The sequence below is a fragment of the Juglans regia genome, chromosome 13, assembly GCF_001411555.2.
Source record: "Juglans regia cultivar Chandler chromosome 13, Walnut 2.0, whole genome shotgun sequence".
Classification (NCBI taxonomy): Eukaryota; Viridiplantae; Streptophyta; class Magnoliopsida; order Fagales; family Juglandaceae; genus Juglans; species Juglans regia.
The window spans coordinates 4,151,497-4,165,224 of record NC_049913.1 but is presented as its reverse complement, the minus strand read 5'-3'; the positions used below and the strand labels follow the sequence as shown (position 1 = coordinate 4,165,224).

At 36.7% G+C, this 13,728-nt stretch overlaps 2 protein-coding genes across 4 annotated transcripts; one reads left to right on the top strand and one right to left on the bottom strand.

Moving 5' to 3' along the window:
* Positions 1-327: 327 nt before the first annotated feature.
* Positions 328-5,554, top strand: LOC109007013 (serine/threonine-protein kinase SRK2A). Its single transcript, XM_018986489.2, has 9 exons — positions 328-782; positions 1,043-1,117; positions 1,359-1,460; positions 1,833-1,886; positions 1,995-2,087; positions 2,172-2,264; positions 3,440-3,544; positions 3,662-3,760; positions 4,992-5,554. Exons 1-9 carry the CDS (start codon positions 663-665, stop codon positions 5,313-5,315), a joined length of 1,065 nt encoding a protein of 354 aa, XP_018842034.1. The 5' UTR covers positions 328-662; the 3' UTR covers positions 5,316-5,554.
* A 1,192-nt stretch (positions 5,555-6,746) lies between these two features.
* On the bottom strand, positions 6,747-12,448 carry LOC109007012 (thiamine biosynthetic bifunctional enzyme TH1, chloroplastic). 3 transcript variants are annotated; one of them, XM_035684717.1, is made up of 12 exons: positions 12,301-12,362; positions 11,939-11,983; positions 11,753-11,811; positions 11,462-11,647; positions 10,893-10,967; positions 10,492-10,567; positions 10,328-10,403; positions 9,758-9,892; positions 9,443-9,507; positions 9,196-9,323; positions 8,036-8,292; positions 6,747-7,570 (listed from the first exon to the last, which is right to left on the bottom strand). In XM_035684717.1, exons 4-12 carry the CDS (start codon positions 11,609-11,611, stop codon positions 7,027-7,029), a joined length of 1,506 nt encoding a protein of 501 aa, XP_035540610.1. In that variant the 5' UTR covers positions 11,612-11,647; positions 11,753-11,811; positions 11,939-11,983; positions 12,301-12,362; the 3' UTR covers positions 6,747-7,026. The 3 variants fall into 3 exon arrangements, with proteins under 3 accessions (XP_035540610.1, XP_018842033.1, XP_018842032.1); XM_018986488.2 differs by lacking the exon at positions 11,939-11,983 and having other exon boundaries at positions 12,301-12,343; XM_018986487.2 differs by lacking the exons at positions 11,753-11,811; positions 11,939-11,983 and having other exon boundaries at positions 12,301-12,448.
* Between the last annotated feature and the right edge of the window lie 1,280 nt (positions 12,449-13,728).

The following is a 13,728-nucleotide window of genomic DNA, read 5'->3' as shown; positions in this document are numbered from 1 at the left end:
GGAATTTTTAATTTATCTCATTTTATCATTATAAATTTTTATATAAAATATAATAAATAATTTATTTTTTTTAATTTTAAAATAATAATAATATTAAAAAATAATATTTTATTTAATTCATATCAACTCATTATACAATACACAAACGAGACTTAGAAAAAATAATTACAAAACTATTTTTAGCATATAATATATAGATATGTCACGTTCACACGAACGGCGTGCGAGATTTACTAAACGTTTTTTAGGGGGTAGAAAATCACGCAATAAAAAGTAGATTGCCCAATGACGTCGATGATAGACGACAATGCTTTGCGACGCGTGTCACTCTCTCTCTCTCTCTCTTTATTTGCTACCTTACTGTCTGCTAAAAGAGACCTCGCATGCAGTTTCGCATCTCTCCCTGAAACAACTCTCTCAGAATCTTTTGCTTTCCTTCAAATCCCCAAGTTCCCCCGAAATTATGCCTCTCTCTCTCGGATTCTGATTCTTAGTTAATTAGGGTTTGGAGTTGGAGATTATTGCCGTTGAATTTTGTGCTTCTTCGCAAGCTTGAAGTCATGAATTGAGTGAGGCCCCAATAACCGGGATTTCTTAAAAAGCGTGGCACTGAAGTTAGGGTTTGGCACATTACGAGAGGCGAAAGATAAGAGGTAATATCGATGGAGAAGTACGAGCTGGTGAAGGACATAGGGTCTGGGAACTTCGGAGTGGCCAGGCTTATGCGCGATAAAGAGACGAAAGAGCTCGTCGCCATGAAATACATCGAACGGGGACACAAGGTATCCGCCCGTTCAAGTCCATTTCCATATGCCAAATAAATATCCGCATATATTTGTTACATGCTACTTGATTAAATTGATAATTTTTAAGATTAACTTCCCCGAAGCTACCCTGAAAAAAGCCCATAAATTGACTTGGTTAGTTCAGTAAGCATCGAATCCCCATTTCCATTGTCTAAGCAATCGGGAAATTTTCAGAATGTCGTTATGCATGCTTGGGCGGCGACTTATTACCTGTGTACCTGCTTGTTTGTTGGCAGATTGACGAGAATGTGGCGAGAGAAATCATAAATCACAGATCGCTCTGCCATCCAAACATTATTCGGTTCAAGGAGGTGTGTGCTTGTGTTGCGTGACGTGTGAATAAAGTTTTTTTTTCCTTTTCCTCTTTTGATTTCAACACTCAGCGCGCACACACAAGATATGTATATGTTTCTATGTACGGTTTTGTTTGAGTTTCGAAGATAGTTTTAATTCTATAATTTTCAGTGGTCCAATTTGGCTTTCTGGATTTTTCTTTGAATAAAACTTCTTGATTACCGATCAAACAAAAAAATTGGTTTTCTGGATTTATAGGTGGTTTTGACTCCTACCCATCTCGCTATTGTCATGGAGTACGCGGCAGGTGGAGAGCTATTTGAGCGAATTTGCGCTGCTGGAAGATTTAGCGAAGATGAGGTTTGATCCTTGTTCTTGACTGATATTGAGCTCCAATTTCATAAAATTTCTGGTTCCCGAATCATTGATTTATACTTTCATGTTTGTTTGCTGGGAATATATAGGAAGAAAACAGAAGAATTATATTTGGATCTTGAAATATATGTGATTTCAAAGACCTCCCTTTATCAGAGTGCAGTCTAGCTAGTTGGCTTAGTCGGGCTGATGTGACTTATGAGATAAAGAATTTGCAACATTATAGAAAAAATGAAGATAAAGATCTGAATTACGTTTCCCTTTATTTTCTTTGCGGTTTCCTTTGGTTACCAAGCAACCAAACAGAAGTGAACTACTATGAATCATATTCTTGTATGTTTCTCTGCATCTTGTCAGGCTAGATATTTTTTCCAGCAGCTTATTTCTGGAGTGTGCTACTGTCATTTTATGGTAAGAACTATTAAAATATCCATGATTTCCTTTATTTTCTTTGCAGCTTTCTATTTCCTTTCTCTACTTGGAGTTAACTTTTCACCTTAATTTTGCCTTGTCCTGAAGCAAATATGCCATAGAGATTTGAAGCTGGAGAACACCTTGCTGGATGGAAGCCCTGCTCCACGTCTGAAGATTTGTGATTTTGGTTATTCAAAGGTTCAGTTATAGGCTGTTAGTATCTGAAGTTTTCTATGAGGTAACTATGAAATTTATTGCCTCTGATTAGCTTTGTTTGTGTAGTCATCTCTGCTACATTCAAGACCCAAATCAACCGTTGGAACTCCAGCGTATATTGCACCTGAGGTTCTTTCTCGGAGAGAGTATGATGGCAAGGTAAGTTAGATATTGGATATTGCTGAGCCCTTACATTTTTAAATAAGTTTTTCTATACATGCTTCATTTCCCAGTGGTTAATAAGTCAGATTTACTTTGTATTTAGACCATTCATGTTCGGGACAAAAACGATGTTTTGAATATTGTACTTTTCAAGATTTTCAGCACTTTTTCTTTTCCTAGATAGGTGGATCTCTTGTATGCTTCATGCGGACGGAGGTAACACTGTCTTCCGTCATGTTAATATATATCCTATCTCAAAAAAAGGAGGCAAACAAAAAGAAACCTTTACAATTTTAGTGGTCTTGGGTGAAATATTTTATAATTATACAGATGATTGATGCTGGCTTAATGACTACACTATTATGTATCTATGAGGCCTTTATTGTCACCGTAATTGCTGCTATGCTACAAACTATAGAATGAAAAACTTTTATAATTTGTAGATCCTGTTTCCTCAAACTTCTCAGTTCAAATATTGCTCTTTAAAACTTGTTCAATATCATATCCAGAAAATATATACCTATCCAAAAAAAAAATTCCAGAAAAGATATGCTTTCTGCTTTGAGGGCTTGATGCATGAGCCTTTGTGCTTTTGCCCTTGGTTTTCTGCCCAGCGATGTTCCTGTCTCAGTAAATTGCAAATCACCTATTGCATACATGACTGTAGTCTTTTATCAATTGATTGATTGGAAAATTAAACTATATGAGCTAAATGTTGGGTGCCAACCAATAATAGCATAGAGGATTATGATCCCAATTTCTCCATATTTTAATGAAAAGCCAATAGCATAGTGCACAATGAGGGTCTTGCTTCCCTTGTTATCGTATGTCTTTTGTATGACTTCTGTTATAAGTGATCCCTGTCGGTCTTCTTCCTTATGTTGCTGGCTTTTTATTTTGTTTATAAATAATCACACCTACGCCAATTATAGTATGATCAATTGAGACTATCCTTTTTGTAATAAGATACGGACTTCAGTGACCACAGAGCCCATTCACGTATGAGACACATTCAGAAGGAAAGCAGTTAAACGCTTGTCCAGCCTGGGAAGAACAATAAAACTTCTTAAATTACATTTTGCCCTCTTGTTTGACGAGTTTCTTACTTGTGCAAAGAATATAAATACCATTTGCTCTGCAGGTCTATTTAATTATGCTTTGTGTATGTTCAGTTGGCGGATGTATGGTCATGTGGAGTGACTCTTTATGTTATGCTGGTGGGAGCATACCCATTTGAGGATCCCCAAGACCCAAAGAATTTCAGGAAAACCATCAACGTAATTCATCTTCATTTGGATGGCCTTAAAACAATTAGGTTTCTTATTTTGACAGTTCAATATCTTTCTCTGTCATTCTTTTGCAGTGAATAATGGCTGTCTTTCATTCTTATGCAGCGAATAATGGCTATTCAGTACAAGATTCCAGACTATGTTCACATATCTCAAGATTGTAAACAACTTCTTTCTCGCATTTTTGTTGCAAATCCTCTAAGGGTATGTGTGAAGTTGCTGATCTTTGCTAAGAATTTTCATCAGCTTATTCTAGAAGGACATGAATGACATCAAGTTAATTTGCATATATAACTGTTATAAAAATGATCTTGTTACTAACTTGGAAGATTGATTTGCTGTTGTTAGGTATGCTACTGTGCAGTTTTGTTGATTTCAACATCTAGTTTGTAGGGTCCACTTGCCATGTTCAATTAAAGCAAGAGAACTATGGTTTTGAAGGCTGTGTCGTTGGTTAAGAGAGTTATTAGGTATTTTATGTGCTGGGACATAGATGGAATTTGTGAGATTCCTACTATCTTAATAATGTTTGCTCTGGATTTATAGGGCCAAGCGTCACAACCTTTAGCCCCCTAAAGCTCACCACAAGCATTATTTGCAGATTTCTAACTCTGTTGTATGCCATTGTGCCTTCTAGAAACATGGACAGTGGTCCCTTTTTCTAAGAGATAATTGTAGGAAGTGACTAGAAGAGTCTCATGTTTGTGGCAGAAGCACCATCCATAAATCCTTAAAGGTTCTGATTGTTATTGGCTTTATTATGCTCACTTCTTTTTAAGATGACACCAAATTTTTGGGCAGTGTGCCAAGTTACTTCAAAGTTCCATTTAGCAATAGCTGCCAGGCTATGGCACAACCTTCACACTGGCAGCCATGCTGACGCTGATCCTTGTATGTTCTTTGAAGACATTACTACAGGGACGCTGTTTTAGGTTTTTTGTCCTAGGCTCAGAAATCATCTTTCTATGCCCACCTCCTTTGGATAATCTGCAGTGTCTGGATATCATCTACTCTTATGTAACCTTGTGAAATTGTTTGGTACCAGCTTCAGTGGATATATAAATTCTCTCTTGATGCCTGTACCCTTGGTGACAGTAAATCAGATTTGTATGACAAGCCATTTTATGGCCATCCTAATTGACAGAATTCCACTAGGAATAATCCAAGATAATTTGAAGTGCACAATGCATATCTAAAATCTAGATTCATGTAATCAGTTGCATGAAAAATCTCATGTTCCGCTCTAAATCTCATGTTCCACTATATGATTTCCATTTGGAACAATTCTACATACTATTTTCTGTTCATTTTTTAAAGTGAGCAAAGTGGAAATAATTTTGTTATGAGTGTTGGAGTGGGGTTGTTTATTGTTATTGTATACAATAATGTGTCATATAATGTTTGATTTCCTTCTTTTTCCTTTCCCCCTTGGCAGAGGATCACCATTAAAGAAATCAAGAGCCATCCGTGGTTTTTAAAGAACTTGCCAAGGGAACTAACAGAAGCAGCTCAAGCCGTGTACTACAAGAAAGAGAATCCTAGCTTTTCACTTCAACCTGCGGAAGATATAATGAAAATTGTCAAAGAGGCCAAAGTTCCTCCTCCATCTTCCCGATCTATTGGAGGCTTTGGCTGGGGAGGAGAAGAAGATGGTGACGGCAAGGAAGAAGATGCTGTTGCTGAGCAGGAGGAAGAAGAAGACGAGTATGAGAAGAAAGTCAAGGAGGCACAGGAAAGTGGAGAAGTTAATGTCAGTTAAGACCAACTATTGCCTCTTAATTATTAGAGACCTAAAGAGTTTGAGCTCTTAAATCTCCTTTGATTTCATAATGGTTTCTTATTTGTATAAAAGTCCAGTTTTCTGCTTAGGTCATGGTGTTTAATAAATGTTTGTAAATTTATAGTGTCGTGGTCTCAGCACTTGAACTTTAAGGGAATGTTACTCTTGTCCTATTACTATTATCCTGGAAAGATTGGGATTTGAAAATACTTTTGTGAGTTTGACTTGGTATAGTGGTTTTTCCCCCCCACTCGTGGGTTTGGAGGGGATGGGGTTGAGTTGTAAGGTTGGCCTTAAATTAAGGGTTTTGCATGGTATAGGTTTTATTTGAGAACATAAAATTATTGTAAGATGAATCCACCCCCCTTCAGTTGTATGTACGGAGGCTTGTACTGATTAAAGGGCTATATCAATAAAATTGACTGTTAGTTTGTTAAATATAGTTTTTTTTTTTTTTTCAATCTTGTTTGGTGGACTTTGTATTCCAGGATAAGGTATACCACCCGAGATATACAGATGCCTTATTTGTTTTGTTGCATGAGTGTCCGAATCGGTGAATAAAGTGAAGGCGAATAAAGGCGCACTGCTGGAGAATGGACTCTCCCTATTCTTCTTTTTTAGGCATCCATTTTGAGCTGATAGACGTTTTCTACTTGATCTACATTTAGATATTGAGCTGAGCTCAGTTCTTTATGAATAATAGTGAGTTGAGTAGTGAAGAAAGTTATGTGTAGCACATCTAAACTAAATATAAAATGTGTTTGGATGTTAAGATGAGATTTATACTTTTTATGAGAAATTGAAAAAAGTTGTGAGTCTCACGTATAAAGATGTGTTAAGTTGAAAAATATTGTGGGTCTCACGTGTAGGAAGTTTTGAGTTGAGATAAGTTTAGTAATTTGAAAATTAGTAGTTTGGATATTAGACTCAACTTAAAATTCGATTGAACTCAATTAAGTTTTACAACCAAACGCAGCCTTATGATGCGTGGGTATTATGGCGTGTGGTTGGCTACGAGGCAAAGTAAGAAAAAAAAAAATTTTGGGATATTCTACGCACTATCCTTGCCAATGCTACCCATAAAAGTAAGCAAGCGACTTTGATTTTCTTTTTCTTTTCATTTTTTCCCATTTTCTTCAAAGGTTATTCGGAGTCTCTCTGTGATCTTCCTGGCATGAAGTCCAGAGACTCGTCGCACGTTGTCGTGGGTCATGGCGCGGTGTTAAAAATGGCTTGATGCGTTTATTGGGAGCAAAAAGGAAACATATCGGGATATGACCGATATTGCCTTCAACATGTACTTGGAGAAACTTGCAAGCCAAGTAAAATAATAACCAATCTGTCAACCATACATGTAAAAGCCACAAAATACTCATGAGCCAATTATCTTTCACAAAGCAAGCATACAGATCGATCATCTAATGGCCATCATATATCAATTCTTTTGTTTAGATTGATTGGCTGAAAGGCAGCACCTTGCCTTTTTAGTTCCAAAAGAAAGCAATTGACGCAAGGCTGGAATCACTGCCCCCAAACACAATCAGTTATATTTTACATTGTTCTTCTATGGAATATGCATTCGTTGTACCAATTATTAAACATACCAAAAAAAATCATTCCTTCAGCCCCAGAATCTTTTGATGGGTATGGCAACTTAAATCTGCAGAGGATGAGCCAAACTAATATCATTTCAATGGGTCCTCTCTATTGTCATCGATGCTGCCTTCTTTAGCACTGCATGCAACTTCCTGGTTTCCGTCAGAATACATTCCCTGTCAAAAAGGGCCGACACAACAGCAACTCCCTTCAAATTCTGCACGGCAGTTTCCATCACAGAGCCTGCATTTGAAGCACCAATACCACCGATTGCAACCACAGGTAACTTGGAAGCCTTACAAACAGTTTTCAACCCCTCCAGGCCAACAGTGAGATTGTTTGCTTTAGTATTAGTTGGATATACACCACCACAACCAATGTAATCAGCACCGTCAATCCATGCTTGATGGGCTTGCTCTAGTGTCTTGCATGATACACCAATGATTTTTTCAGGGCCAAGAAGAGTGCGGGCCACACGAGCAGGCATGTCTGACTGACCAACATGCACACCATCAGCATCACAAGCAAGGGCAATATCAATGCGGTCGTTTATGAGTAGAGGTATTCCATGTGAATGGCAAATTTCACAGCATGCTTTTGCTGCTTCCAAAAACTTCTGAGTTTCAGCATCCTTTTCCCTGCCAATCAGAGGAAAATATTATTAATAACTACAAAACTGAATTCATATACAAAAAATTTTGCACAGGCAGAAATGAGTGCAGAAAAACAATCCTATTACGGTACCATTCAATTACACACATGGGAGAACATCTAGGAACAATAAGGGAACTCTTCAAACTTGTGTCCCACCGTGACTTTTTGTAAGCTCACAGAAATGAAAGTGGGAGGCATCTTTTTGCAACTCTTAGGGAATCTAAGATGACATTTAATAGACAAAGCAGAATGTGCAGAATTAAATGATGGCTGAAGCTGACCACTCAAATTAGAGGCAGCACTTTTTTTTCTGGAGGTGGAAGGAGCGTGGAGCAGAAAATCCTCACTGAGTGAATTGAACAACTCAAAACTTTCCATAAAAATTGAAGTCAACACTAAAATATAAATATGATGTGACTAAGGAGCAAAGTATATTAGGAGCAACAAACCTCAATTGAACAATGGTAGCACCTCCCTCTATGGCAGCTTTAACAGCATCTGTAATAGAATGGCCCCACTTTTCATTCATCCCAGAATCCGTAACAGCATACAAGAACAAGTCACTTGGATTAAATCCAACTTGCCTATGGGACTTCTGAACATTACTCTTAAGCCTAAAAAGGTGGTCAAAGGGGCCTTGGGTCCCATTTCCAATAGCAATGTCTTTGCTGTAATCCAAGGCAGTCTCAACATAGCGTTTAGCAACCTGTCAAAACTCAAATAGATAAACTGATGCTTATCCTCCATTTTATTTTAAAGACAGCAGAATTACGCACATGGACATAATGTTTAGCTACCTGCCAACCTTGGATATATAAGAACTGACATAATGATGGGAAATTCAACCTACCATACTCTCATCCCACTTTCATCCAACTATGTTGAGGTGGCATTGCCTATCAACCTTTGGATTTTTCTTTTTAAGGAAAAAAAAAAAAAAGGATGATCTAAAGGTGATAAAAATGCCACATTTTACATGATAGTGTGATGAAAGTGAGATGTAGCATTACTCTATGATGATACCACTTTTTATTTTAAATACATGCACACTGATATCCACTCGCCACTCGAAGGGAGTCACACAAAGCATTGGGAATTAGGTATTGCAGACGAATAAAAATTAAGTTACCATCAAGGTTCAAGCAAAATTCGAGGCCAAAAACATACTTCAGATTTCTAAGCTCAAAATAAATAAGCAACGCATGGCAAGGTAGTAAGAACTAAAGCCACATAAATTGGAAGTAGTTAAGGTGGACTTAATGCATCTCCCTCTCCAAATGGCAGGGGTACATATTTGTTGATAAAATTTATTATTTTTCTCAATGTTATTTCTTAAAAAAGACTCCAATTGAATAGTAAAGCATGCGGTCATTTTACCCCCTTACAGGTTTCTGTTCTGCCCCATAAAAGACACTTGTCTGCACCTATACAAGCATGCTAATCCCCTAACTATTTCTATTATGTCTCTTTTGGAATGCTTTTTGATAGGTATATTTTTGGAATACTGAAAACAAAGAACAAATCATACTGCGTAAACAACATAAATAAAGAACAGTGAAATAAGCACCCGCCTCAAGCAGGAATTAGAAAATGAGAAATACTGAGTCACCTTAACAGCAGGGAGCATTGAAGAACCTTTAGCCAGCTCAGCTGCTATACATGATGCCAAACTGCAACCAGTACCATGAGTGTTGCGAGTTTTAATGCGTGAGGAACGCAGCTCATAGAAGTCCTGGCCTGCAAAATCCACTCTTAAAGTTGACTATGTAACTACATGAACTATTCCCAACTACATTGAAAGGACAGGAAACAAAAGTATCATTGTCGGTGAAGGATTGCAAAGAGTTTAAGCCTACCATCAAAGAAAATATCAACAGCATCCAATGAATCAGGAAGATCACCACCTTTGACAATCACATATCTGAACAAATTAACAGTTTGGTTAAACACACTGATTTGCCACCAATGGATCTCAAATTCAGCAGTCAAACCAGCAGGTTAAAGCAGACCTAAGCACATTTTTCTAAGATATTTCAATGGGTATATTGCCCCAGCCAAGGGTATACAACATGGATTGATGCCTGTAACGGCAAGAAATACAAAATAGAGCAGTTCCATAATGTCAGCTCATCAGGAGAGAATTAACATTCCAAGAATTTTCTAATATCTACCTTGGCCCCATCTCATGCAGCAGTTTTGCAGCAGAACGCATGTCAGAAACTGTTTTCAGTTGCTGACAACCAAGTAAAGCAGATGCCTCTTTTAAATTTGGAGTGATTATATCGGCCATAGGAAGAAGCTCCTCTCTGCATGCAGTAACTGGAAAGTATAATTACCACGGATTTCCTCTAGGCCAGAAATAATATACAAAGAAAATTAAAATGGGACTTCTTCACTCCTTGACCGATAACTTTAATCATTTAAAAAAAAAAACCCTTTAATCATTTCAAAAACACAACAAACAATGCAATAAAAAAAATAAGATTCAAGGATTTCTGCTGAAGATAGGAAAAGAATTACAAAAGATGGATAGCAGTGAGAAGCTATAGAGATACAGACATGCAAGGAGAACAAACATAGTGTCTCTGCAAAGGACTCAGATGGGTAAGAACTCACTAACAGCAAAATCACGTGACCGAGAACTCAAGGGTATCAAATTAGCCAAAAGGTCACATAGAACTGACAGAAATAGTTGCCAGGACTATCAATTTCACGAATGTTCCCCAGAAAGTTTAGCATACCGAAATTCAGCAAGAATGGAAGGACCAGCCAGTACATCTCCACTTGTAGATACCATGACAGGATCAACCACTAAAGCTGCCTTCATTGATATGACTAAGCCAATTAGAATGCCACCAGGAGTTTTATCTGAATATACACAATCCATTACCAAAAGTAGGCATACCTTGAACCGGAAATTCACGTAGACTTTGACTAAGAACACTGACTATGCCAACAGATGGTAGCATGCCAGTTTTCACCTATGTTTATTTCATAATTTGGTTAGAAACAAATCAAATCGTAATAACCTTTAGAAGGAAAACAGGATTCCAACTAAACATGGAACAAATGTCATGTCAAGTTAAGTGGAAACCCAAAGTGACCAGCTGTTTTTAATTTATACAATGTGTACCACACCACCTATATCAAATTATCCAAAACTACAAACTAAAATGTCTTTTTTTTTTTTTTTTTTGCACAGTATTCTTTATTGACAAGGAAAACATTATTGCACAATTATTTGAACTCTTGTATACATCCAGTGTACATTCCAAGAATTTGTGGCAACCACCAATTCTGACTTACCACGTCAACTTGCATATCAGATAAAACGGACTTTAACTGCTCAGCCACAAAATCCTCAGGCACGATATTTACACCCTGAGAATTTCAAAATAATTACAGACAAGAACACAAGCACCAATGCAAGTGTGAAAACTGTAATAACCTGTAAGGCATCAAATTGTAAAACCTACATTTAAAGGTTTGGCAAGTGGGATGAGACATAAAATTCTCATCTCATCTCATCTCATCATTACCACTTTTTCAAATTCTCACACAAAATATAATAAACAATTCAACTTTTTCAAATCCCAATTCAAAATTTTCAAATCTAAAACAAAAAATTTTCATCTCACTATCCAAACTAGGATGCATGGTTCAAATAAATAAAACAGTTACAAATGTAGGTTTGTTTGGTTTTGTTATGTTTTTAACGATTCTAAACAACAAAACAAAGTTATTGTATTAGCAAAGTTATTTTATTAGGATTAAGTTGATAGAGCATATGCTACTCGAGCGATAAAACAAAATATAATTTCCTCTCTCAGAAACAAATGGTGCATGGCTCGTAAAACTTAATAATGAACAGAAACCTGAACTCCAACAGTGTTCTGGGCAGTGACAGCAGTTATGACCGTGGAACAGTAGACTCCACGTGCTGAACAGGTCTTAAGATCGGCCTGGATTCCAGCACCGGCACCCGAGTCAGAGCCAGCAACGGTCAATACATGTGGAGTTTTCATCTTGGAGTGATCACTTGTAATCGGAACTCTATCTTCCTGCATCTCCACAAAAAAAAAAATAGTGTTTGAATGATATGGCTGATTCTTGAAATAAAAAATGATAAGATCAAACCCAAGATTGTTGAAACCCGAACAGAGCACCTTGAAATAGATTTAATGCCAGGAAATTCTATGAAGACAGAAGTGAAGAACTTACTGCACTGAAATAATCAAAACCTTAATAGTGTTTGATAGCTAATAAAATAAAATAAAACTTCTAGCTCTTCTCTGAAATGAAATGCTTTTGCAAGGAAACTATGCTCGTGCAAGAATAAATTCACTATTTACTGGGTGCGCACTCTTCCGCTTTTACGCGTCATTATAAGTGAGTACCTACAAGCACAATCAAATACTATTATTACTCTTTTGTATTCTTCGTTTTTTATTGTTTCGTGGAGTCAGATTTTGGCTCTCCTTCTTTTCCCAGATTTTCTAATCACACAAACGGAATTTATAAAATATATAAATAATCGAAAGAGGAAGAAGAAACCTGTCTCCATTTGGACAGTTTAAAAAATGAAACAAAAAATATTAGGTCAGCGAGTTGAAATGGACACTTGGATTTTTTTTCTCCGAGCCAAGAGTTCGATTCCTTAGCATTCTCCGAACATTTTCTAGGACACCAAACAGTGTAAAACAAAGTAGCGTACCTTGTAGAACATGCAGGAAGTGGGGAGGACCTGCGTGTAGGCCATGGAATGTTACGAAGAGTGAGGCGCACCTTGAAACAGATGAAAAAATCACTCATGGATTTGAAAAGCGGGCTGTCGTAAGATGGGGCATGGGCCGGATCAGAGCAGCTTGTTTGATTACTCATCATCTCAATTATAATTTTTTTAAATTTTAATATAAAATATAATAAATAATACAATTTTTTAAAATTTTAAAATAATATTAATATTAAAAAGTAATATTCTAACAATATTTTATCATCTCAATTCAATTCAATATCCAAACACAACCTAAAACTCTAGTATTGGATTAGATATTAGTATATAAATTTGATAATGAGCTACACTAACTCGACAAATATATTGAGCTACCTTTCAACACCGGTCCTTCTTTTCTCTTGAGGAAAGTAAGGTTGTGTTTGGATGTTGAAGTGAGTTGAGTTGAATTGAATTGAGATGATAAAATATTGTTAGAATATTATTTTTTAATATTATTATTATTTTAAAATTTGAAAAAGTTGAATTGTTTATTATATTTTGTATTAGGATTTGAAAAAATTGTAATGATGAGTTGAGATGAATTTGGTAACCAAACTCACCCTAAGGCAGTTTTCCTTTCTTAGGCAAGGGATTAGTCGCTCATTGTTAAGAGTGTGGAGTAGAAAGTTATGGCAATGGAAGAGGAAAATCTTAGGAATCATTGGGAAAAACTTACCTGACTAATGAAGAAAGTTCAATTTTTCATGCTTCTTTTGCGAAGGAGGATGGAATTCATGGAAAACATTGTATAATTGGTAAAATTCTGACAGAAAAAGGAATGAACAGTGAAGCTTTTAGGAAAACTATGGCTCAAGTATGGAAACTGGTGGGATGGGTACGGTTTAAGGAATTGGGGGATCAAAATTTCCTTATAGAATTTCAACACTTATCTGATAAAGACAAGGTACTTAGTGGGAGACCTTGGTTTTTTTATAGGAATTTATTGGCAGTACTAGAGGTGGCAGAATCTAATGTTCTTAACTCAATACAATTCAAATTTGAACCCTTTTGGGTTCAATTACATAATATACCTCTAGCAGCCATGACTGAGGAAGTGGGAAGTCAGTTTGGAGAAACTATTGGACTTGTGATCAGGGTAGATGCGGATTCAGATAGTTCAGACTGGGGAAAATGTCTTAGAGTGAGAGTTGCTATTGATATAAATAAGCCTTTGCTGAGAGGTCGTTGGATGAGTTTTGAAGGGCATCAATATTGGATCTCTTTCAAGTATGAGAGACTACAATCTTTTTGTTTTCACTGTGGTATCTTATTCCATCAAGGGAAGGGTTGTAACAGACCAAGGAATGAACAGATGAGAGAAGGGGTGAACAAAGAGCAACTTGGACCTTGGCTTCGACACAACCAAGT